The sequence below is a fragment of the Tiliqua scincoides genome, chromosome 2, assembly GCF_035046505.1.
Source record: "Tiliqua scincoides isolate rTilSci1 chromosome 2, rTilSci1.hap2, whole genome shotgun sequence".
Classification (NCBI taxonomy): domain Eukaryota; kingdom Metazoa; phylum Chordata; class Lepidosauria; order Squamata; family Scincidae; genus Tiliqua; species Tiliqua scincoides.
In genome coordinates, this window is record NC_089822.1 from 132,227,189 (window position 1) to 132,252,260 (window position 25,072).

The 25,072-nt window shown below is 45.1% G+C and overlaps 1 protein-coding gene and 1 pseudogene across 1 annotated transcript; both read right to left on the reverse strand.

Moving 5' to 3' along the window:
* Positions 1–720: 720 nt before the first annotated feature.
* Positions 721–7,361, reverse strand: LOC136640067 (keratin, type II cytoskeletal 6C-like). Its single transcript, XM_066614897.1, has 7 exons — positions 6,831–7,361; positions 5,610–5,830; positions 3,781–3,841; positions 2,636–2,731; positions 1,828–1,992; positions 1,172–1,297; positions 721–945 (listed from the first exon to the last, which is right to left on the reverse strand). Exons 1-7 carry the CDS (start codon positions 7,359–7,361, stop codon positions 721–723), a joined length of 1,425 nt encoding a protein of 474 aa, XP_066470994.1.
* Positions 7,362–14,799: 7,438 nt separating this feature from the next.
* Positions 14,800–14,916, reverse strand: LOC136642368 (5S ribosomal RNA; annotated as a pseudogene).
* Positions 14,917–25,072: the final 10,156 nt, after the last annotated feature.

Here is a 25,072-nt window from a genome sequence, read left to right on the forward strand (position 1 = left end):
AGGCTTTCACTATCTGGCATTGATTAGTGTTGCGCAGTGGAGAGAACAGATTGGGCTGAATGTGGGAGATCTGGGTCTGGCTTCTCACTGATGCTTCTGGGGAGGTTATTCTGTGGGCATGCTCAGATGGCCCTACTTCCAAGAGAGGGAAACACCTTGTTGGCATTTTGGATGCACATGGTACTTTGGCACACACTAGCCTGCATGATTTCCATTCATTGCCAAGGCTACACAGTCCACATGGTTGATCCCCTCCAGCAGCAAGAGTTGCATGCCTTTCCTTGGAACACTTCCCATGTAACGGCTTATGCCCTACAGCAGCACCCACCGAGGAGCATGACTTGCTCCAGGAATTGTGCTACCACAGCCCAAGCTCTCACCAAGTTTTAAGCAGGGCTTAATCTCAGTCTGGGCTCAAATACAACCCATATTCAAGAAGAATCTTCCTCTGCACATATTCAGAGTGCATGACTCCCTCACTACTCTATATTCAAAGCTCAGGCTAACATGTCTGGCCTAGTATCTGGGCATTCAAAGTGGGTTTGAGACACAGCATCTAGTCTTTTAGAATTTAACTGCTAGGCTCCATCAAAGAAAGCTTTCACAACAGGATTCCCAAAGAGTTATAACAAAAGTTTTGGGGTTGTTTTTTTTTGTTTGTTTCATTTTTAATTGACTTCAGCAAGTTCTTGATGTGTCCCTTATTCTTTTATGTAACACCTACCTGCTCTCCTCTCCTTCCAGCAATTTCCTGTAGGTGGCAATCTCTATATCAAGCGCCAGCTTGACACTCATCAGCTCCTGGTATTCCCGCAAGAGACGGGTCATTTCCTCTTTGGCCTTCTGCAGTGCGTCCTCTAGTTCATTAAGTTTGTCCCTTGCATCCTTGAGTGCCAGCTCACCACGTTCCTCAGCTTCTGCAATGGAGGCCTGCAGCTTTTCACACTGGATAGACATCCAAAGAAGTATGATTAGTGGAAAAAAGAAGGGGGGAAGGCCCTACTTGGTGCAAGGGCTCCCCACATTCACAGGAACCATTTATAGATTCCATAGATTTCTTAAGAATCTGAGGTTAGGGTAGAACACCTACCCAATGAGACTGCCTATGCATATATACATATACATATAACCCAAAGGAGAATTTTAATTCTACAAAACTTTTTCATCTTACCTGCTTCTTCACATTGTCTATTTCACTTCGTAACCTCTGAATCATTCGGTTCAGGTCGGAGATCTCAGCCTTGGTGTCTCGTAGACTGTCACCATGTTTCCCAGCTGTTACCTGCAGCTCCTCAAACTGATGATATACAGAAACAAGAGAAGGTCAACTTTTGTTTGACAAACTAATTTTTAGTACCAACTCCCATTTATATATGGACTTCAAACCCTCTGACACCCTTAAGAAGTTGTCTTTCAATTAGAAAGGCAGCAGAGTCAAGGTAGCGCTGGATAGATTATCCCAAGTAAATTCTTGCTGACATGCAATTTTTGAAATAGGCTGAGACCAACCCACCCCAGGTTTTGTACATCAACCTTTATGCTTTTGGCTTTCTCCATTAACAAGAGCAAGCTAGACGGGACATTGCATCTGTATTTGCAGAATTAAGTATTTTTGCTCAAGGTTGGGGATGATAGGAATACATGATAGGATACATGCCAGATGTAGGGGAGAGCACCAGGATGAGGTCTCTTGTTATCTGGTGTGCTCCCTGGGGCATTTGGTGGGCCGCTGTGAGATACAGGAAGCTGGACTAGATGGGCCTATGGCCTGATCCAGTGGGGCTGTTCTTATGTTCTTATGATAGGAATACGTGTCTAAAAACCCACCTTGCATTGGTACCAGGATTCTGCTTCTGCTCGGCTCTTCTGGGCAATCTCTTCATACTGAGCCTTGACCTCTGCAATGATGCTGTCCAAGTCCAGGTTTCGGTTGTTGTCCATTTGAAGGACCACAGAGGTGTCAGAAACTGTCTGTTGCATCTGGCTCAGTTCCTGGAAGGAAATGCAGACAATGGCTTAGCCATGGGCTTCCTTTTTTTTTTTTTTCCTTCAGCGTCTTCAACTATGAACTCATCTCCCATTGAAATATGTCTGCCTGTGTTTTCAGAGAGGACACATGATTATGGCAGTCCACAAGATGGTACACTTAAAGAAGTCTGATCTTCCTAGTCATAACAGAAGAACATTCATGCAAACTGGCACCACCAAATTGGATGCAGAAATTTGTTGCCATGATTATACACTAGCCAAGCACCCAACACAATGACATATGGGATATATGTGGACTTGTGCATTACAAGTGCACCTGTGCCTCAAAGTGTGTACGCGGGCAGTGCAGCTCTAAGCACAGAGGCTGCAATCCTATACACACATATGTGGGAGTATGTCCCATTGAACTCAATGGACCTTTCTTCTGAGTAGACATGCATAGGATTGCACTAAGAGACACATTGCTGAATCCTTATTAGCAGGAGTAGGCCACCCAGTACCAGGGATAGTAGGCATCCTGAGCTCTCATTACTGAAGTGTGTATAGCAACCATTTTCTTACATGGGAGCAAGTAAAGGTGGAAGCATTTGGGAACCCCGCTTAGCATTTAGCCAGGTGCCCCGCAGAGCACCGCAAGTCTCCTTACAGTTTCATGCAGGCATCTCAGGAAATTGATTTCGTCTGTCAAGGCATCCAGCTTTGCCTGTAGTTCCACTTTGTTCATGTAAGCGGCATCCACATCCTGAAGGAAAGAAAATACGAACATTCAGCCTTCTGCAGACAGCAGAATGGGAATGATGAGGCTTTTGGTTCTCCTAAATGCCAAACTCCTTCATGCCTTGAACCCTGGAACCACTGCAAAACTGGCAGGAATGCTCTCTTAGTACAAATGATCCAAGTGACAGTGAAATGTCATAGGCAGATGGGGAGGGTTAGAATGCCAAATCACACCTCTGTCAGGCTGGAGAAAAAGTCCTCACATAGACCCTTCCAGCAACTTCCCAGTGGCAACCCCTGTACTTCCATACACATGGGTCATAATTGCTAATGAGAAGCCTCTACACTGGCTTAGGCATCCTAGAGTGCCCAGTTTCTCGGGGGCAGAACTATCCCAATAGACACTGTAGGAAACAGATGCTGTCTTGAATGGATGCTGACTTGAATGTTCTTCCCCTAGCACACACAGAAGGAATGATGAGATAACTGCAAGTTACAACAGAGGGTAGCCAGCTTACAACCCAATCCTATACACACTTTCCTGGGAGCAAGCCCCATTGACTCTAATGGGACTTACTTCTGAGTAGACATGCATAGGATTGGGCTCTTAATTGAGCAGCATGGAATGGGAGTGACAGGGAAGATGTTGTGGCTCTGTCTGCCTGGTGCATGGAGCTGCATCTCTTCCTTCCTTGTCCTCATTCAGTTCTCCCCTTTACCATATTTAGCTCCAGCTAAACATGAAAATAACATAATAACATGTTTAGCTCCAGCATAACAGAAATTAGAAGGCTGGGAGACGACAGAAGTTTAAAGAACCAACATTCACACCCATGCTTCCAAAACACGCTGGCTCTGCTACAAGGAAAATCAGGTGGCTTCACCATGAATCTTATATAGCAATTTATTATTGCTATTATATTATTTCTATTATAAATGATATATTATTGCAGAAGTATGAAATGAGGAGACCTGAGGATAAAAAGCAATCTCTGATGTATTGGGAGAATGCAACAAAATTCAGCAAATGTCAACTCTCCTTTTTAATAAAGACCAAGACACCAAAACACTTACTTTTTTCAAAAGTACAAAGTCATTCTCTGCAGCTGTACGCTTGTTGATTTCATCCTCATACCTAGTCAGGGCAAAAAAAGAACAGCGTATTTACCAGCTACACAATTCCTTTAACAATAGTATTATCCATCCTTTAGGACTATCATTTTATACTACCCATAATCTAGCAGCAACTGTTACCTTGCACATGCCTGATCTTGTCTGATCTCGGAAGCTAAGCAGGGTCAGGCCTGGTTAATACTTGGATGGGAGACCGCCTGGCAATACCGGGTGCTGTAGGCTTATACCATAGTCTTTCGAGACTGAAGGTTGCCAACCAACCCATAATCTCCATCTCCTGCATTCTCCCGCACCCCTTGGTTACAAGCCAGAACACTCCAAAATCTTTAAAAACCCAAATCTTGAAAGCAGAGCAAATCCTTGAAATAAGTAAAATATGCAGTGAGGCTTGTTTTTTTCATAATCTAATCAGATTATAAATTTGTTTTTTTCTTTGCCCAGATTTTGATCTGTGTTGGGGGGGACAGACAGACTAAAGAATAGTCTGTCTTAATTGTTATAACAATCAAAGCCCTTCTGAATCGATGTGGCATGTGAGTGAAAGAGAGAGCAAAACTAATTCCTAGAATTATGCTGTGGGTTACTTGTTATTCTAGGTTTATGACTCAAACACTGTTCTTCATTGTTTCCATTTTTTTTTACTCTCACCTGTGTCAGGATGCATTCCGCATCTGTTAGTGATAGCTGAACAAAGATGCTATTGAATGCTGCGGATTAACTGCATAGTTTTCAGCTATTCATCTGTTTCATAGTTTTATTTATTAACAACCTGTCTTTGAATGTTGCATGCCAGCTTTCTCACTGTAATGCAGAATTGGGCACCTTTTTCAGCATGCATAGAATAGTAGTGCAATGTTTCTGGAGGTCAAGGAATAGTAAACAGTGAGAAGCATATAGCTATTATTTGTCTACTATTTGTCCCTGGTCTCCCACAGTATCCAAAATACAATAACATTCACTTCAACGTTAAGAGTTTTTGGAAGTTACCCTTACTAAGCTCTCTCTTTTTGTCACATCCACAGGGTGTAGCAGTCATAATAATGTAAAGTGTACAACCACGTGATTGCACCACATTATAAAATATATTTCTACAAACTGGTTGCTCTGCATGTCAAAGCAGCAGGAAATGTGCCCTGACAGACACACCCCAAATACAACACTGAAACAGATCTGAACACAGTGTGAGGAAAAACTATATGTTGTAGTGGGTAGACTAGGGAGACCTGGGTTCAAAGTCCTGCCTAGCCATGAAGGACATTGAGTGACCTTGGGAGAGTCACTATCTCTAAACCTGACCTACCTGACAAGATAGCTGTGAATATGAATACAAAGTGGGATAATCCACTTGCAAGCACATGTCTGCTTGGAAAAGCTCAATAAACTTTAATTGTGTGGCCAGAACAGCCGTTGGTCCCCGCAGAAGTGCTTTGCTTATGACAACTGCTTTTTTTTTTAAACAATCTTAGACAAAGCTGTATCATCTGCTAATGTTTTTCTTATATAGAAACCACATTGCAGAATACAACATGAACACACAATATTTGTACATGAAGATGTACACATGAATTACATGTCATAATTACGTACTATGCAGTAGCGCTGTCCATGCCAACAAAATTGGCACAATTGAAATGGCCCTCATCAAGGCCACCTATTTGCATCTCACCATTGTTAGAAGGTAGCTGGGGTTCTCCTAACAAAGTCCTATTACTTTTATAGTCTTTAGGAGGAGGGCCTAAAAGCATCGCCATGGTTTCATATTCCCTTACTTGTTCTTGTAATCCTCCACAAGATCTTGGAAGTTTTTAAGTTCGGATTCCAGCCCCCTCCTCTCATTCTGAAGACCATCGAGCTGCCTTCTGAGGTTGTTGATGTAAGCCTCGTATATCTGGTCAAGGTTCTTTTGACCAACGCCAGTCCCTTGGCCCTGTTCTTGCAAGAGTTTCCACTTGGTCTCCAACACTTTGTTCTGCTGTTCTAGAAAACGGACCTGAAGCAAGAGAAAAAGAATGACTAGAGTTATCTATATGTGTTCCACCAGTCCTTATTGACCAAACACTGGTTGTGTTTTCTGCTATTTGTCCCTGGTACATAACTGTATTTATAGAGATAAGTGCAGAGATAGCACCTAACTGACCAAGTTATGGAGTCCTCCTCGGGCCTTGTCTCAAGGCCACTCTGCTCTTGCAGCCATGTTCAGCTGTTGCATAGTAACACTGCTGCCGCCAGGTGAAAGCCAGACTTCATGCTGGAATTCTGACATCTTTTGCAACATACACAGTATCTTGCTCTTTCTGATAACAGCCAGGCTATCATTATTTCCTAGAGCTGGAATTGTGGCCACTGCCTGTGTTTACGGTGCAGTAATCTCAGCCATTTTGGGAGGTAATTAAAAGAAAGTGGTTGCAAGATAGGAATACATTGCTGACCTTTCTGATAATTGACACTACAGCAACAGAAGCCCCCAGGATTCTTAGAGGTGGGCATAACAATTATAATTAACATAGGGCACAGTCCTATCCCATTATGTCAGTGCTTTCCAGCCCTGACATAAGGACAATGCAGCTCTGAGGTAAGGGAACAAACATTCCCTTACTTTGAGGAGGCCTCCGTGAGTGACACCCAACTGCAGGATGCAGCACATGTCCCATTGGCACCACTATGCCAGTGCTGGAAAGCACTGACAATAAGGGGTTAGGATTGCACCCATAGGCTTTTACAATTATGCCTATATACCCTTCAAGGAATTTCTTTCAATTCTAATCTGTTCTTATTTAGAATTTCTCTAGTGCTGCGTGTGACCCCATGAAAGTCACATTTGGCCACACCACCAAGTAGTATAAGAACAGATTATATATAATTGCCTGTATTTTCTCTTGATTTGATAGTCACAAGAACATGAACAATGTAAATTTCATAGGCAACTGTAAAATCATAATTTTAAATGATTTGAATGATCATAATCGTTCCGGTCTCCGGAATCATCTCACCTTGTCAATGAAAGAGGCGAATTTGTTGTTGAGGGTCTTGATCTGCTCCCTCTCTTCTGTTCTCACTTTTTGGATCTCAGGGTCTATCTCCAAGTGAAGGGGCTGCAAGAGGTTCTGATTGATGGTCACCTCTTTGATGCCTCCAGGTGGGCACACTGGAAATGCAGGGCCACCTGTCCCATCGAAGCAGCCTGCGCCAAACCCTCCACCAAAGCCACCACCAGCTCCAAAGCCACCACCAGCTCCAAAGCCACCACCAGCTCCAAAGCCTCCACCCCCTCGGCCACAGAGACCCCCACCGAAGCCACCACCACCAAATCCACCAATGGAGATCCTCTTGTTGCCCCCGAGATTATACAAGCTCCTGCTGCCAAAACCTCCACCTCCTCCGCTGCCTCCACGAACGGAACATCCACGAGTTGTGGAAAGGGTGTTGAAGCCGACTTTGTTTCCACCCCCAAAGCAAACAGAACTGGAACTGAAGCCCTTGCTCCCTCCCCCAATGCTCCGGGCACAGGACTGACGAGACATGACCAAAGGAGAAGTCTGGCAGGTGGTGAGGTGGATGTTTCAGAGGAAGAGTTCCCAGTAGTCAGTGAAGCTGAGCCCCTCTGAATGCAAGGGCAAAAATCTGCCTTTATATCTGTTCAGGGGCTTGGCAGAGTGACAGGGGAGTGGAGAAGAAAGTGCTCATTTTTTATTGTATTCCTGAGCTTAGGTGTGCTCTGCACCCTCCCTCTTACCCTGTGCCAAAAACTGACCTTCCCGAAACACGCCCCACCGAGCTGCAGAAGCTGTCGCCTGACAATGAACTCTTGACAACCCCAAGTTACTTGTATTACTTGTCAACTGAGATGAGAATTCTCTATGAACTCTCGCTGGATGACAGGACATGACGAGGCTTCTTGACAGGATTTTGCCCTGCAAGGAGAATAATCCCCTGGCTAAAATATCCCCATCCCTCCCTTTTCTGAAACCTGATGGCAGATGGTTCTTTTCAGAGGGTTCCAAGTCACCCTCTGACACACACACTTCAGCCAAACCCACACCCAGCATTGCACCACACATCTCAGCACCTCTTCTTGAAAGAAAAGAAAGAAATCCAACCTCTTAATCCAACTCTTGAGTTTCTCAAGGAAAAGACAGTTTTGCAGTTCAAGCTGGACACGCAGAACAAACTACAGTATTCAGCCAAGGATGGTGGAGCTTGTATATGGCAAGCACCCCCCCCCCATTGATTTTTATACTCCCCTTCTTCCAAAGGGCTCAGAGTGGCATATATAATTCTCTCTCCTCCTCCTCCTCTCAACCCCACATTAGCCATTTATTTATTAGTGATTGATTGGGCTTTTTAAAAAAATTGCAAACTTCACCCTGTTTTTCGTAAAAACTCTAGGTGACTAGCAAACAACTAAATTAAAGACAATCACCAACCCTGTGAGGGAGGTCAGGCTGAGAAAGAGCGACTGGCTCATTGGTTACCCAGAGAGCTCCTGGGCTGAGTCTGGGATCTCATTTCTCTCTGGTCGATTTCAGCGCCATGTCTATGTCACCACACTGACTGAGAGATCTCTGGTGTGCTGTGTGTACAGAGACAAATTGCTTCCTTGCTTGTAGGGGCACACTGGGGGCTTCCTGTATGTGGGGACCTGGACATCCAGTATCAAGGTAGTTATGATCCACCACAAAACGGTCCTCTACTACAGAGCATTGCTTTTTTCCCACAGGAGTGAATGGCAACTATGTGTGTACAAGAGTGCACATGAGGACACCACTGGGATGCAGATTAAACCGGCTTCCTACTAGTAGTTATAACCCCAGCTTTTTGAGAACTGAGGCTGCATAGAAGTGTCTGCATAGCCCAACTCTTTTATGTACATAAAGAAGACAGAGGGCACAATCCTGAGAGGTACTTGGGCTGACACAAGTACCTTGTGCCAGTCCGGGAGTGTCGCAAAAGTGATGTAAATTACTTCTGTGCCACTCTGAGGGGAGATAGGCTGGCACAAGGATGTGCACAAACCTCCCCAAGCCGAGGCAGTCCCTGGAAAAAGGGTGAGTTGTGCCAACCGTGCTTGACAAGCGCAGAGGTCTGGGAGGGTGTGGGGAGGGTGGGGAGGAAGCAGGAGGGAAGTGTTTCAGGGGGAGGGCGGGTGGCGGGCATTCCTGGGGGCCGGTGAGAAGTGGGACGCTGTGCTAGGATTCACCAGTTATACCAGATCCTGACCCAGTTCCCAGGCAGCCCAGAGCAGTCCTGGGCTGCTCAGATTTGTGCCACTGGTTTAGGTGGTGCAGATTCAAGGAGCCCCATTGGGGCTACAGTGGCTCTCCCCAGGGTAAGGGGAAAAGTTTCCCCTTGCCTCAGGGCGAGCCACAAACTGCCCGAAACTTGCACTGGATGCAGCACAGGCCCGCTGGCCTGCCTGTTTCCAGAGCAAGTCAGGATTGCACCCTGATTCTGTTTCTTGGTCAGAGGGTGGACCCTAGGGAAAACAGATCGGATAGATATGTAAATGACGCTTAGTGATATACATTTAGTGGCCAGTATAGCACTTTCTGTGTAAGGTCTGCAAACTTCCATTCCTAGACTAAGTCCAAACAGAGCTGACGTTAAAGGCATGCTTACTTCCTAGTCTACTTTCCTTTTTTATAGACCCTCAAGACTTTTTTTCAATTGATGTTTCAGTCAAACTGCATTCCATGCTGAGTTCCTGGCTAGCTGCTCAATTATAAATCAGTTAAATCAATACAACCACAACAGCTATTGAAAGAGAGGTCAGTTCTCCTTATCCATGGGTTCCAGACCTGCGAATTTGACCAGCATGGGTCCCAACCCACAGCAGGAGGACCAAAATGTACTTCCTGGACACAAGCAGAAGAGTTTTCTGGTCAGGTTTCAGTCTGAGGTCCAGGGACGCCATGTGCCCAGGCCTCAGAAGGCCTTTGTGGAAACAGGAAGTGCATTTCTAAGGCCTCCTTTTGAGTCCTCGAATCCTTTTGAGGCTCAGGGAGGCCACGCCTCAGAACACCTCCTGGATGCAGGTGATGCCCTCACCTGTGGATTCAATTATCCACACGTTTCCTTATCTATGGGGGGGGGGGGGTCTGGGAATGGATCCCCTGCAGATACAGGGCTGACCTGTACATACAGAAATGCTTAAGAATGCAACATCCTTGGTGAGGCAGAGAGGTATGGGTGTGCTTGTCAAATGGCAGGACACACAGAAAGAGACAGATCATCCATGAGAATACAGAAAAGTGGAGGCACTCATAACAAGAGGGTTATTCACTTGTGGCATGCCCTAAGTCAATATGTAATTAGTAGTCTTGACCCTAAGACTACAATCCTACAACACTGGGAGCAGCTTTATTATTATTATTATTATTATTATTATTATTATTATTATTATTATTATTATTATTATTATTATTATTATTATTATTACAGTGGTGGTAGTGGTACAAGTAAGAATACGTATATAGGGCTTCCCAAACAGAGTAGTTTATATAAATAATAAATTATTTTACAAGTAATCATAGATAAGACTGTGTTGCAATGTTTCAGCTGATCAATCTACAGGGCCAATTTTAATTGTTGTTCCTATGAGCTGCAGGCACACTTCTTTATGGAGGGAGAATGGACTATTTAATATTTTTATTCTGTTTTGTTATTAGAACACTCTTTATAGCCTTCTTTATAGCCTTCATAGCCACTCTTTATAGCCTTTATAGATCTCATGAAGGCCTTCGACCTGGTCAGCAGGGATGGCCTCTTCAAGATTCTCCCCAAGATTGGATGTCCACCCAGGCTCCTCAGCATCATCAGATCCTTCCACAAGGACATGAAGGACACTGTTGTCTTCGATGGCTCCACATCAGACCCCTTTGACATCCGAAGCGGCATGAAGCAGGGGTGTGTTCTTGCACCAACATTGTTTGGGGTTTTCTTCACTGTCCTGCTGAAGCAGGCCTTTGGAACTGCAACAGAAGGCATCTATCTCCGGACCAGATCAGACGGAAAGCTCTTCAACCTCTCCAGACTGAGAGCAAAGTCCAAAGTCCAGCTGAAATGTCTGCGTGACTTCCTCTTTGCCGACGATGCAGCTGTCACTACCCACTCTCCCAAAGATCTCCAGCAGCTCATGGATCATTTTAGCAAGGCCTGCCAAGATTTTGGACTGGCAATCAGCCTGAAGAAAACACAGGTCATGGTTCAGGATGTGGACTCACCTCCCTGCATTACAATCTCTGCGCATGAACTGGAGGTTGTCCATGACTTTGTGTACCTTGGCTCAACGATCTCTGACACTCTTTCTCTCGATACCGAACTAAACAAACGCATCGGTAAAGCAGCTACCACGTTTTCCAGACTCACAAAGAGAGTCTGGTCCAACAAGAAGCTGACGGAACATACCAAGATCCAGGTCTACAGAGCTTGCGTCCTGAGTACACTTCTGTACTGCCGCGAGTCATGGACTCTTCGCTCACAACAGGAGAGGAAACTGAACGCTTTCCACATGCGCTGCCTCCGATGCATTCTCGGCATCACCTGGCAGGACAAAGTTCCAAACAACACAGTCCTGGAACGTGCTGGAATCCCTAGCATGTATGCACTGCTGAAACAGAGACGCCTGTGTTGGCTCGGTCATGTCGTGAGAATGGATGATGGCTGGATCCCAAAGGATCTCCTCTATGGAGAACTCGTGCAAGGAAAGTGCCCTACAGGTAGACCACAGCTGCAATACAAGGACATCTGCAAGAGGGATCTGAAGGCCTTAGGAGTGGACCTCAACAAGTGGGAAACCCTGGCCTCTGAGCGGCCCGCTGGGAGGCAGTCTGTGCAGCATGGCCTTTCCCAGTTTGAAGAGACACTTGGTCAACAGTCTGAGGCAAAGAGGCAAAGAAGGAAGGCCCATAGCCAGGGAGACAGACCAGGGTCAGACTGCACTTGCTCCTGTTGTGGAAGGGATTGTCACTCCCGAATTGGCCTTTTCAGCCACACTAGACGATGTTCCAAAACCACCTTTCAGAGCGCAATACCATAGTCTCTCGAGACTGAAGGTTGCCAACAACAACGGATTAGAACAAAAATAACTCTGTTTATAGCTTTTATCTACAACACTGGCAGCTTTTGCTTATTAAATTGTGAGTTTCCTTGCATTTCTATCAAGATCTCAAAAGGCTTCTATATACAGTAATATGCACAGCTAATTAAATTCCATCTACTTCTTAAACAGTGAGCAAGGAATAGGATGAGGCTAAAGCCCAATCCTGTCCTTGAGATACACTGGTGTACTGTTGCAGGTGCCAACCCAACAACAGCCCCGCCAGTATAGAAGTCCCCTGGCCAAATGATGCGCCATGGACACTGGTGTAACATTGGGAAAACACCACACCAGTGTAACTGGGATGTAGCTTGGCTGCTGGCACAAATCTGCCAGCAAAGAGACCAATACAGGGAAGAGCTGGGGCTGTGACATGGGAGGGATGTGGGAGGAATAAGGAGGAGCCAACATATGACAGATCCCAATACCTCTTCAGATGACGGACGTCTCGATGCTGAAAAAACATTATGTCAATGACAAAGCTGTCATGGGTAGGAGGACCCACATGGGGAACAATGGGGAAGGCAAAACCAGTAGGAAAATGCAAACCCTGTCATCCCTGCCCAGCCCAGTCTTCTACAATAGAGCATGGGATACAGACTACGTGTGGCAGACAATCACAGTATATAAGCTCCTGCCAGGAGATCACAGCTCAGACTACAAGGTGCACAGCACCAGGCCATTGCCCTCTGCCCCATGCCCTGTACACCTCAAGCGCACACACACACACACACACACACACACACCTGGGTAATGGGAACTTTGGGGAAAAGGGCACATTGTGCACAAAAGGAACACTGCACAAACAGCCTGCCACCCTCTCAACAGCCACGGTAAGATTCTCGGCTAACACTTTGACATTGTTAACACTCATGTTCTCAGAAATCTCATTGCAGGGAAACCCAGGAGAACACTCCCCACAAACCCCTCCCAGAATCTCCAAACCACCATTACCAACAGGGAGAGCGAAGATAACAAATCCCATACAGGTAAGCAAGGGGGAAGGGAGTCCAGACTGCTGGACCCCTATCTCATGACCCCCAGGTACAGATTCCTGAGCAAATGTGACTGAGGCCACTGACAATTCCATGTTACTCTGTGTTTCTCCTTGCTCCTCATAGGCAACCATTCCACAGGTGAGGACATCGTGTGATCCCCAGGGGAAGCCTACAGCCCACATGCAACTGTTGTCCTGCCCCTCCCAGTCAGGCCCCTGTAGCTTTGCAGACTCTAGCACAGGCAGCCAACCAACTAGTGCAGCCAAGCCCCACTGGATAACATGCAACAGCACAGCAGCCCTGCTAGAAGAAGGGAGTTGGCTCTCCCTCTCACATGCTGTCCCATCAGCAATACAGTCCAGTAAAAACAGTGGTTGGATCACATCCAACTGCGTTAGCAGATAGGGATCCCCCTTTGCTCACCCCAGCTATCCTTTGAAAATGCATGCTGCTGTTGCAGGCCATGCCATGTCACTTATTCCATGTTATCTCTTGCTCCCCACAAGCACCCATCCCACAGGTGAGGACATCATGCAAACCCTGGGGGAAGCTGCCTGCCTACAGCGACCAGCATGAGCCCAGTCACTGCCCAGCCAGGTCACTGACTTACAGATCCAGGGAGACAGTGAAACAACTGGTGCAGCCAGTCCTCATGGGTACCAGTTACTTGGCCACCTGTTGGATAATTTGCAATGGCACAACAGCCCTACTGGAATAAGAGAGCTGTTGACCCACCTGTATGTTTCTCCTTGTGATGTCACACCATCACTGATACCATGTAATAAAAACTTTGACTCAATCACATGTCTCATCCTTTCGTTGGCAGATAGGGATCCTCTCAGTAGTTCTCTATCCCAACAGGCATTGGCATGGGTGCCCTGCTGGTAGGTCCAGTTCCTGCTGTCTGACCCCCAGGGATGTGACTAGGGAGCCAGTCTTTAAGGTCCTCCTATTTCTCCCTGCATTCAAATAAGATTGAGCCTTATGACACCAATCCTTGCTATGAAAATGGGTTTACGCTTCTGTTTTCATCTGTGAAACATTAGGAGGTAGATTACCTTATTGTCCAGATAAATCTCATGGAGATCAGTGGGACCCCAGTTAACATGCATAGGATTGACCTTTTAGTCACCTTCCTAGGTGGCTGAAAAATGAGGGTTAGCCAGGCTCATACCACTCTGGCCATATGGAAAGGAGTGTGGCAGACAGAACTGCACATGTTAACAGTCCAACTGCGTGGTTGGGAAAAAATATTTTAAGTTGCTGAGTGCCAGATAAAATTTTGTGGTGGGCTAGATGTGGCCCCCCAGGCCATAGTTTGGAGATCCCTGTTCTAGAGCTTGGGAGGATAAAGATACCTCCTCTTGATACCAGTGCCTTCGGTCAGTGCCTAACTGTCAGGAGGAGAGGGATTTAAAGACTTTGCCCCAATCCTTCTCTTTGAGTCTTTGTATTCAGTTCAACCAGGAAACTGCAGTTTTAGGGTAAGAAATGGAAGCATTCAGTCTCCTTCTCTCTCACACAAGACAGGTGGAAGTGGAAGCCCTGAATGCCATGGCTTCTCACAGTTTATGCATGCAGCACTTAACCATGGATTCATGTTACATCTGAGCTAGGTATATGTGTTACTCGTGAACTCCGACAAGCCCCCATCACAAAACTTAACATTTAGTGCTTTTTTTGTTTTCTATTTTTGTTGTTGTTTAGTGTTCAAAGTACAGTACTTAACACACCTTATATAAGTTGTACAACAATCCTTTATGGTGGCCAGTATTAATTTCCTGATGTTGGATATAGAGGGCACAGAATGGAAGCTGACTTAATGGGATTGGTTGGCAACCTTCAGTCTCGAAAGACTATGGTATAAGCCTACAGCACCCGGTATTCCCAGGTGGTCTCCCATCCAAGTACTAACCAGGCCTGACCCTGCTTAGCTTCTGAGATCAGACAAGATCAGGGATGTGCAGGGTAACAATTGCTGCCTTAATGGGATTACTCAGTGAATTCATGGATGAGATCCAAAGCAGTGATTTCCACGTTACTTGCAAGTGCATACAGCTGAATCCTTTTTTACTCTTCCCCCCCCCCCCCAAGTAAAATCCAGCACAGGAACACCAATTTGGAATGGAGCAATGACAAGGAAGTGGTGCTTAACCCTTTGCTGCCTTACCACTTCTCTATCAAAAACAGCTTCCTAAGATGTGTGTGAGTGGCATCACTGGGGTGCCAGGGGCAGACTGCACCAGAAGATGCCATGGGGAGGGGGAGGTGACACCACTAGTGGCCAAAATTGTGGAGACCTTTTGGAAAATTTGCATCTATGAATAATACCAAAAAGCTATATTTATCATTAGAAAGGCAATTTAATGCAGAATGCATGCAGAATGCAGAAACATGCAGAATGTATGCAGAAACATGCAGAAAATGTGTTGAATTATCTGTAGTCTATCATAAGTTATAGCCAAATAACCAGAAAAGGAAAACACAACTGGCTCATGAAAAAAGTGGATTTTCTTAACATGGAACAATGAGACTGATTTTTCTGAGAGCCAATGAGGAGGTGTTCTGTCAGAGCATGAAACCAGTAAGGAGTTAGTATGAGTCAGCTCTCAATTCCATGTATCAGAGCTAATACTAGAACCCCTATTCAGTTACGAGTGTCATAAAGTTTCCCTCTGGTTTTTTGTTGGTTATGGATTTGTTGGGTTTTGGGTGAATAATTGGGTGTTGTTGTTTATTATTACATTATTATCACATTTCCGGAGTCCCTGAGGCGGTTCGTGGCTGTACACAGACACGCTCCTGCGACGCCACTAGAACCAACCATATTGGCTTCTGCCTTTCCATTGGACCATTCCAGCGGCGTGGAGAGGGGGGATTTGCTGCATGGGTAACAGCCTATCCTCCATACCTTCTTTACCCAGGCTTCGCACACTGGAGAGGATACTATCCCAGAGGATCTCCTCTATGGAGAACTCGTGCAAGGAAAGCGCCCTACAGGTAGACCACAGCTGCGATACAAGGACATCTGCAAGAGGGATCTGAAGGCCTTAGGAGTGGACCTCAACAAGTGGGAAACCCTGGCCTCTGAGCGGCCCGCTTGGAGCCAGGCTGTGCAGCATGGCCTTTCCCAGTTTGAAGAGACACTTGGCCAACAGACTGAAGCAAAGAAGGAAGGCCCTAGCCAGGGAGACAGACCAGGGACAGACTGCACTTGCTCCCGGTGTGGAAGGGATTGTCACTCCCGAATTGGCCTTTTCAGCCACACTAGACGTTGTTCCAGAACCACCATTCAGAGTGCGATACCATAGTCTTTCGAGACTGAAGGTTGCCAACAATTTTATTATCACATTTATGAGGAGGTCCATGGGGTTGACCATGACATCATAAGTTACCACCCCAGGTGACACCAACCCTTGTGATGCCACCGCTGTGTATTTTTTTTAACCTGCAAGGCTCCAAATGTGTTTTTGTCTTCAAAAACATAAATTTAGAAGGAAACCCATCGGTGAGAAGGGGAAGAGCAGCTTCAGGATAATTTGGAGTAGAGCACTGCATGCAAAGAGTTAAGCACACTTTTCCACCCCACATTACTTGTCTGCTTAAATCACCTCTTTCAAAATGCCTCCCCCCCCAGACTCATCAGGATTTGATGTAAAAGATAATAATAATAACAACCAGTATTTATGTACTGCCTTTCTTGTTCACTGGATTACTCCTCTGACTTTAATACAAGGCGGTTCACATAAGCAGGCTTTCACTAAACCCCCAGGGAGATTCTGCAATAACAAAGAAGTTTTAATCTTTCAGGAACAAACAACATTCCAGATGGATCTTTCACAGTTTGGTATAACTTCTGGCCACAGTGGTCTCCCATGCTGACTGATAAACAGCTCCTTTTTTCTCACTAAAGGGCAGCTGAGACGGCTTCTTCACTCACACTGAAGAGCATGCGGAATAGCTCAACTCAGTTTGTCAGACGGTTCTCAAGGTCTCGTGGCTCATGGAAGCTTCTGATGATCTCGAATAGTGACCTTTGGGTGTTATCTTCAGGCTTAACGGTGGCTCTACCCTCTAGACCAGACCCCCTGCCCTTCAGATGCAGTAAAGAGTTCATAAGAACATAAGAACAGCCCCACTGGATCAGGCCATAGGTCCATCTAGTCCAGTTTCCTATATCTTACAGCGGCCCACCAAATGCCCCAGCCAGCACACCAGATAATGAGACCTGCATCCTGGTGCCCTCCCTTGCATCTGACATAGCCCATTTCTAAAATCAGGAGGTGGCACATAGCTACTATGCAAAGTTAGGCCCCAGATGTCAAACAACATTCATAAACAGTCAGACATTCTCACAGAGAGCGTTGGAGACAAGTTCACCTGACTTCCTTGAGCGGCTACCTGTTTCTGCAGAAGAAAGAAAACCAAAAGAAAGAAAGCCTAATTAGTTGTTTCCATTTTAATTTTTTACTTTAATTACCACTCGTCAAACATGCCCTCAGTCTCCCCAATTGGTTTCCCATATAGGCTTTTCATAAATACACACATACACTTTACCTCAAAGCCACGTGCTAAACTTGTCTTGCAGCAATGCTGCAATTTTCTCATCCGAAATGGTGCTTTGCAAAACAAAGGAATCCTTGGGAGTCTTTTCACATTTTGGAATACTTTCTATACAGGAAAGGAAATGAATGGAAAAGTCAAAAAATGAAATTTGAAGCAAATTTCAGGAATCCTCCCCAGGGGGAGGTGTAGCCTGCTGAGGTATGACTATTTTATAAGCATTGGTAAAATAAACAGGGTTATATGCAGTTCAAGGAAAGAGTAGGGTGAGGCTGGATGGGCTGTAAATTTACTGAACCTGAATACAACATATGAGACAACAGAGGGAAGAGGAAGGAGACATTTGGTGCAGAAGACTTAGGAGAGCCAGTTTAGTGGAGTGTGCTGTGAATTAAAAATGTTTCTAGCACAACTCTTACATCTACCAGCACTGAGCCCAGAACCTCCTCCTCCCCACCTCGGGCCAACCTCAATAGGAGGTTGTCTTTTCAAGGTGGTTTTAAGGGTTCCTGAGAGAACATATATTAGCACATGTAGAAAGTGCGGCATGACTCTACTCTGGCTCAATGACTGACCTTCAGAGAAAGGGAATTTCTTAACTGAAATTCCAAGAAAAGAACAGTATCTTATGTTCACTCAGTTGTCCCACAGCAACCTGAAGATGAAATTTCCACATCATTGACTTCCAATGTTTTCTGCACTCTCCCTCTTGTGTTTGTTCAGTTCTGGTGTGTGCAGTAGTAGTAGTGTTAGTAGTATGACATGGTAGTTCCAGGCTGCCTAGTGTGGACAAAGCATTCTAAAGGTTTCATGCTGACCGAAGATTTCCTTCTTGCAGATGCAGTCAATTTTATAGATTCCATTCATGATAACTAGGAGATTAGAAATTATCCCTTGCAGAGAAAGCCTCCTACTTGGCATTGCTGACATTCATCAGCAAATGTAAACTATCCATACAAGATAAATTTAAGGTTGCTAACATCTGCAGGAAAAAGTCTAAGAAGTCCAGTTTTGCCTTTCCCAGTTGCATGCCATAAATGATTCCTTTATTAGTGAGAAAATGTTTTCACTAACAGCCCAATCCTATCCCCCACCATGCTATAGCACGCAGCTGTGCTCAAGAGGTGTGCGCTGCATGCAATGGTGGAGGTGTGACCTGAAGGCAAACAAGAGGTACGTAAAAAAAACACTTTTACTTGCCTCTCTGTAAGCCTATAGTCTGCTTATGAGTCTTTTCTGACATACGCCATCCATTTTTGTGGTACATATCCAAGGAGAGAAAAGGAACAGAGAGGTTTTAAAAAGAGGGGATAAGATCTACCATGCATGATTACTGCTGGATCCACCCCTCCCCTCTTGTCCCTGGTTCCTCCTCCAACACCCCCATTCCTCCCCTTCATGTCCACAGCCCACCCACTGTGCCAACTTACCAGCACCTGAGGATCTAGGTATTGCACAACAACACATCATCATCAAGAATATTTATATACTGCTTTTCAACAAAAACATTCACAAAGCAGTTTAAAGACAAAATCAAATAATTAAATGGCTCATGTTTCATGATACTGTAAGCTGGGATGCGTTGCTGGAACATAAATTCTGGCAACACAGCCTGATAAGATGGAGTCATAATTTTAGTGAAACTTGTTCTCTCTTTCTCTCTATCAGTTTTCAAGAAAACTAGTGTGGAGACAAATGTCCCCCATAACCTTCAGAGCTGGTAGAAAACAGTCACCAGAAATGAACTCAGGAAAGGGCTGCCATAAAGGGTGAGTTGAGGCTGCCTTCATCCCCTCCATGTGTTTTAGGTCACATTAGATTGTTCCTCCAACACATGCATTTTCTGACTGCCAAACATTAAATGTGGATGCCCACATTAAAGGCCAAACTACACACTGCACATGACTATGTATGACGATCATCTTACTACATGTTAAAAACCAATTTTGGAGGGTAGGATAGAAGCAGAGGAATGGTAACAGGTATAAATTATGTATACCTGGAGCCCTACTTACAACAGCAGGCAGGGAAGAGTGAGTAAGTCATAGGCTAAACTGCAACTATTAAATTTCTTGCTTCTTTGGGGCATTTAAAGCTATGTAAAGCTAAAGTGTCATTTTCTGGGCTGGAACTGTAAGCTTTGGCAAGTGAAGCTTTCTACAACACTATCACCCTCTAATACCTACAAATTAAGCTGACACACAAATTAAGCTGTGTCTGTCTAATGACACAGAAACCGTTTTTAGGAAAACAGTTGTCAGTTTTAGAGCAGGGTTGGGTAGAAAGTAGATCATGATCACTCCACTCACTGACCGCTGCCCAGTTTCCAAGCACTCCTGCTATTTGCTGGTGTCCTTGCAGAAAACCTCTGGGGATGATCCAGCAAGGCACTTCTTACGCAAGATGGTCCAAGACTCTACTGAGCACAGCATCCTGTTTCCAGTGGTAGCCAACCAGATACTTTGGTGAAGACCTCCAACTAGGGTCAGTACATCCTTGAGGTCAACTGAAGCAGTTACCACAGTCAGTAGATTGGTTGGGGCACCTTGGTCTGCCTACTTGGTCTGCCAACTTGCATTTACTACTGTTGCTGCTCCTTTCATTCCCTGGAATGAAGAAGAAAGAAGGGGACAGAAAGGAAGAGGAAATGTGGAGGAAAGGGGGACGCTGAGCTAGAACATTGGAGGCGGGCCCTGGCCCTAGCACACCATACCATAAATAGACAACAGCCCTGCACTACTATTTGTCCCTCAGCAATTCACATAATTTTTCTTTCAGCGTGATGTAACATCAAGACAACTTATGTCTTAAGAAAAGGATGGGCAGTTGAAGGACTTGTGAGACCTTCAGCAACAGAAAACAGGTGCAAAATCATGGCTCAGAGATGGAGCTAATGACCTGAGCTGCACCCTGTGAATCACATGCTGGGATCACCTGTGTCTGCAAGAACAAATCTGTGAGTTTCTGCTGATGAAGGATTGTAACGCTAAGCGATAAAATTGGCCAACAAGGTTGCATAAAGACAGATCAAAGGCATGTTTCACAGGTGAGGAACACTGGGGTTGCAAGAGAAGCAACGTGTACAAGGCTGGCCGTGGCAGATAATTTATTTTACATCTCATCCACTATCTCCCTAACCCTGTCTTCAGAAGTCTCAACCGTGCACTCTCACTCATTTAAACCACATCGATCACCAGGGGCATCACTTGGTGGGGGCGAGGGAAGTAGACTGCCCCCAGTGACACCAACTGAGGGAGTGACACCACAGGAAAAGCCCGCTGCATCGGCCAGGCTGAGCTGTCTTATGCCTGCATCAAGCCACTTTGTGCTCGGCTTGCAGCCAAACACTGCAAAGAAAAGGTGTCACCCCTCCATGGCAGCCACCGGAGCTTGGCAGTCTTCAGCCACTTCGTGCTCTGCAGAGGCTTGGGGGTGACATGGATATCATCACATCACTGCCACTTACTTCTGCATCTGTACATGAGCCCTGGATGACACCAAAGGTAGCATTGCCACTGTCAGCAGCCAAATGGGATTCTATTTTTCACAAAACAGAGCACTCAAGACATAAGAGAGCCCACTCTGCTAGGCTAACTGAAACAATATAGTACACAAAAATAAACAAACTCTCATTAGAGTACATAGTCGCTTCATCCATTCCAACAGTGGTATACAATGCCATGCAGGTCTCCACAAAAGGAAGTCCGAAAGGAAGTTTCAATGAGATTTACCTCCAGGTAAGTGTAAATAAGATTGCAGCCATAGAAACTCTTAACCACTTGTAGGTTTACCAGATGCAAATGAGGATAGAGTGCCTAAACCATTGTATAAAGAGGGAATTTTGGCAGGTGCAGCTCAGCATGGAAGGGTTTAAAAAGCTTCATCTGCCAATATTTCCTCTTCTATACAATGGTTAACAGTATAGGCACTCTATTCTCATTTGCATCTAGTAGCCCTAACCATGTGCCAATTCTTCATTTCTTACAGTTCATTTTGCAACAGTGAAAACAGGAGTTGGAATAAGACTTATTCCAGGAGGTCTGGTCTAGAGGGTAGAGCCTCCATTAGCCCAAAGATAACATGAGAGAGTCGCCTGTTCGAGGACACCGGCAGCTCCCTGGACGGCTGAGAATGGTGAGACCTTGAAGCAGCTGATAAGCTGAGCTGAGTGATTCCACCTGCTCTTGGTGTGTGCAAGAAGCGTCTTGGCTGCCCTCCATGTGAGAGATGGAGTTGCTTGTCAGCCTGCGTGGGAGAACTGGAGGCCAGAAGTGAGACCAAACCAGGAAGATCCATTGGTTCTTGAAAGAGAGAACCTCTATGATTGTAAAAATCCCCTTGAGGGATTTAGAAATGCCTGCCTACGTAAACCGCCTTGAATAAAGTCAGAGGAGTAATCCAATGACCAGAAAGCCGGTATATAAATACCTAGTTATTATTATTAGTTACTTATCTCAGTAACAAATAAAGATTTTAACACTGGGTCAATAGCTGTACAACTAAAAATGCAGGGAGAAACCACACCGTTTGTGACACATCCAATCTTCCCCTGTCTACCAACGGCCAAGGAAAGGAGTTCTCTGCTGAGCCAGCCCATGCTTTTTCCCAGTGGAAGGGAGGAGGTGCTCTCTCTGTCGCTCTCTTTCTCTTCTTGCGAAAGCCACAGTCTGTATGAAAACAGAATCAACCTGTTGGATCCTAGTTGGCCAATATGGGAAGAGTACCTGCTGGGAGTTCCCTGGGAGCCTACTTGTGCATTTACTGCCATTCTCTATAGCCTACCCTATAATTTTATAGGCTGTTACTCAATATTGTTTTGCTTTAATTGCTGGGCATGACTGTGTTAGTTGATGTTTGCAACAGTGACAGCGAAAAGGAAAAAAAAATCCAGCCGTGGAATAGTATCTTGTGGGACATCTTAGAAGAAAACGTTGACTAGGATTAAAATGCACTTACTCAGCAGATCTGAAACCAGTTTCCCGCTTTTCTTTGTAAACTCCTGTTGTAACGTAATTGGTGACATCCCAAGTATTGAGGAAAGACACAAATGGATAAAACACCTTGCTTGCTTGAGAGTATTTAAACTGGTGCTTGTCTGCAAAAGAGGAAGTGTAAGATGTTGCAATACACTGCATGGGGTTCCACCAATTCTTACTCAGTGGGCCCAAGTCCAAACTGCACATTACAAAGCAGCTGTATGTGCAGAACACTGGCAGTAGTCAAAGCCGCTGGGGAGGGAGGGGGAAACATGGCTGACAGCTGAAGGTTTAAGCCCCTCTCAGCCTTCTCCTCGAGAGTTTCATGATTCACCTCCTGCAGAGGCCTTGAAACTGAGAAGGGACCATTGAACTATCATTACATGTGGCTACATGGTCCTGCAGAGTTTGGCTCTGATGAGTAACCCAATCCTCAGTGCAAAATTTCATCAGCGGTCCAATCTTATCCATTGCCAGGCAATACCATGCAGCTGTGCCAAAAACAGCCATGCTCTGCGTGCTATAGAGTGGCAGATTACCTGAAGGCAAACCAGAGGTAAGTCTCCTCTGGGGTCTCCTCAAACCACCACCAGCCATTGTGCTGGTGTAAATCCGAAGAGAACCAGGTGACATTCCAAGGTAAGGCTTTAGAGGATAAGATCCTGGTGCAAATCACTGCCACTGGGATCTACCTCCTCCTTCCCCAGAAATGCCCCCTGCCCTCCCCCAAATTCCCCTGCATCCCACTCCCTGCCCATGACATGCCCCCATCACTGACTTAATGAGGCTTACACAAGCTATGGTCTGCAGCATTGGGGCTCCAATGCTGCCACCACTTTGTGGCAGTGGCCTGGAATGGTCTGTCAGCAATGCACTCTGCATCCAGTCACTGGGTATTTTTCAGCAATGGGACACTCCTCTTGCTGTCACAAACAGTCCATAGGATTGGGCTATAGGACCAGCTATGCAAATGCATCACTGTGTGGTTTGCAGTGGAGTCTCCCAGTGCTTCTGCAAGTACTGTGCGAACACATGCTCCAGATAGGCTTTACTACCAGAGCTGGCATTACTACCAGAGCTATTGGCCAATTACATAATTTTAAGCAAATAGCTTCCTTTTTACCAAAGGGAAAATATAATCATCATAGCAAATACCATTCTGAATGGTTTTTTTTCTTATTCCCTATCAAGGAATACACCTGAACCAGACTCTTCCTCGGGTAATAAACAAGTGTATCCTTAACTCTCAGTCCCACCAGTGTTAATTGATCTCAATGATTAGTACACAAAAGGCTTAACTGATTGATTTAATGATTAAACCAGCTCATGGTCCTAAATATTAGCACAGAATCTGTAGATTTTTGAATGGAGCTCCAGCATGGTGGGAGTTCACTGGAACCGCAAATATTTACATGATCATTTGATGTTGTTTTATTATCTCCTTAACACACTGAATTTTTGTATTTAGCATCACAGTAGCTGTAGACATGGTTGGGAACCTCCACTAAGGTGTTTCAGAATTCTGCAACAGAGAAACCTAAAATTCTAAGTAAAACTGGATACAATGTGCAAATTATGCCCCTTTCACCTGTTAATTTTGCATTGCTTAGAATACTGTTCCATACAAATATGCGTATTTACATATTATATCCATGTTGCATACGCAATCAAAAAGATCTTGTGTGGAAAAAGAGCGGATGATCAATGCTTCTTAACATTAAAAGCATTTTTCTCTTCTTGAGGAGAGCAAACTGTGGGCAGACCTTTTACAAATCTGGATTAAGAGTTGGTAGGGGTACTACGGGTGAGGAGCCACTTGCAGAGATTACACCACAACAGTCACTGTTGTGTTGTGATTACACAACACTACACAACACTGGAATTGCCTTGGTGATCTCCAGTCAATACAAGTTGGCCATCCTCACATTAGCACAAGTCCCGCCCCCTTTCCCAGCAATCTGTAAGCATTTGAACAGCTAAAAACATTACCATGATGTTATCTTTACCTATTCCACAAATCCCACCCTATTCCCTCAAGCAACGTTCGGGCCATTCATTTTTTTCCCCCAGGGTTTCCTTTTTGCTGTATAATTCTTTTTATTAGTCTCCTATTTTTGCATCATGCTTGTGAAATCTAATAATTATTTGCATGGCCACAGAAACTCTTCATAATAGCATCTCATCATCTCAAACACAATTATCCTGTCATCACCTTGTTGGGTAGGAAATGTAATTATTCCCATTTGTAGATTAATCCTGAAGAGCCTTCTCCAGGGAGACACTGGAAGTCTGCAGCAGAGTGAAGAGACCTCTTTTGCCAGGAGATAATGGTCCCAAAATCTGTTGTTAAGAGAGTTGCTACATATCCAAGCAGCTGGATAATGGCCCTTAAACACCCACAGCAGATGCATGCCAGACATTTGAGCAAGGATTGCCTGCTTGGAAGGCAGCGATTAGAAATATATTGGCAGGATCTTGGTTTGTTTAAAGATGTTCTGGCCCACCTTTTCAGGATGAACAGCCCTCAAGGCAGCTTACAACTCCAACCTAGACAATATAAAATGAAGACAATAAGTAAGACACACCAACAGAGCAACAAA

Excerpts from the sequence above, each read along its gene's own strand:
- LOC136640067 (XM_066614897.1), bottom strand. The coding sequence starts at position 7,361 with ATGTCTCGTCAGTCCTGTGCCCGGAGCATTGGGGGAGGGAGCAAGGGC. Across the intron at positions 3,842-5,609 it reads GTGGAGGATTACAAGAACAA|GTATGAGGATGAAATCAACA; the intron begins GTAAGGGAATAT and ends TGCCCTGACTAG. Across the intron at positions 1,298-1,827 it reads AATCCTGGTACCAATGCAAG|TTTGAGGAGCTGCAGGTAAC; the intron begins GTGGGTTTTTAG and ends GTATATCATCAG.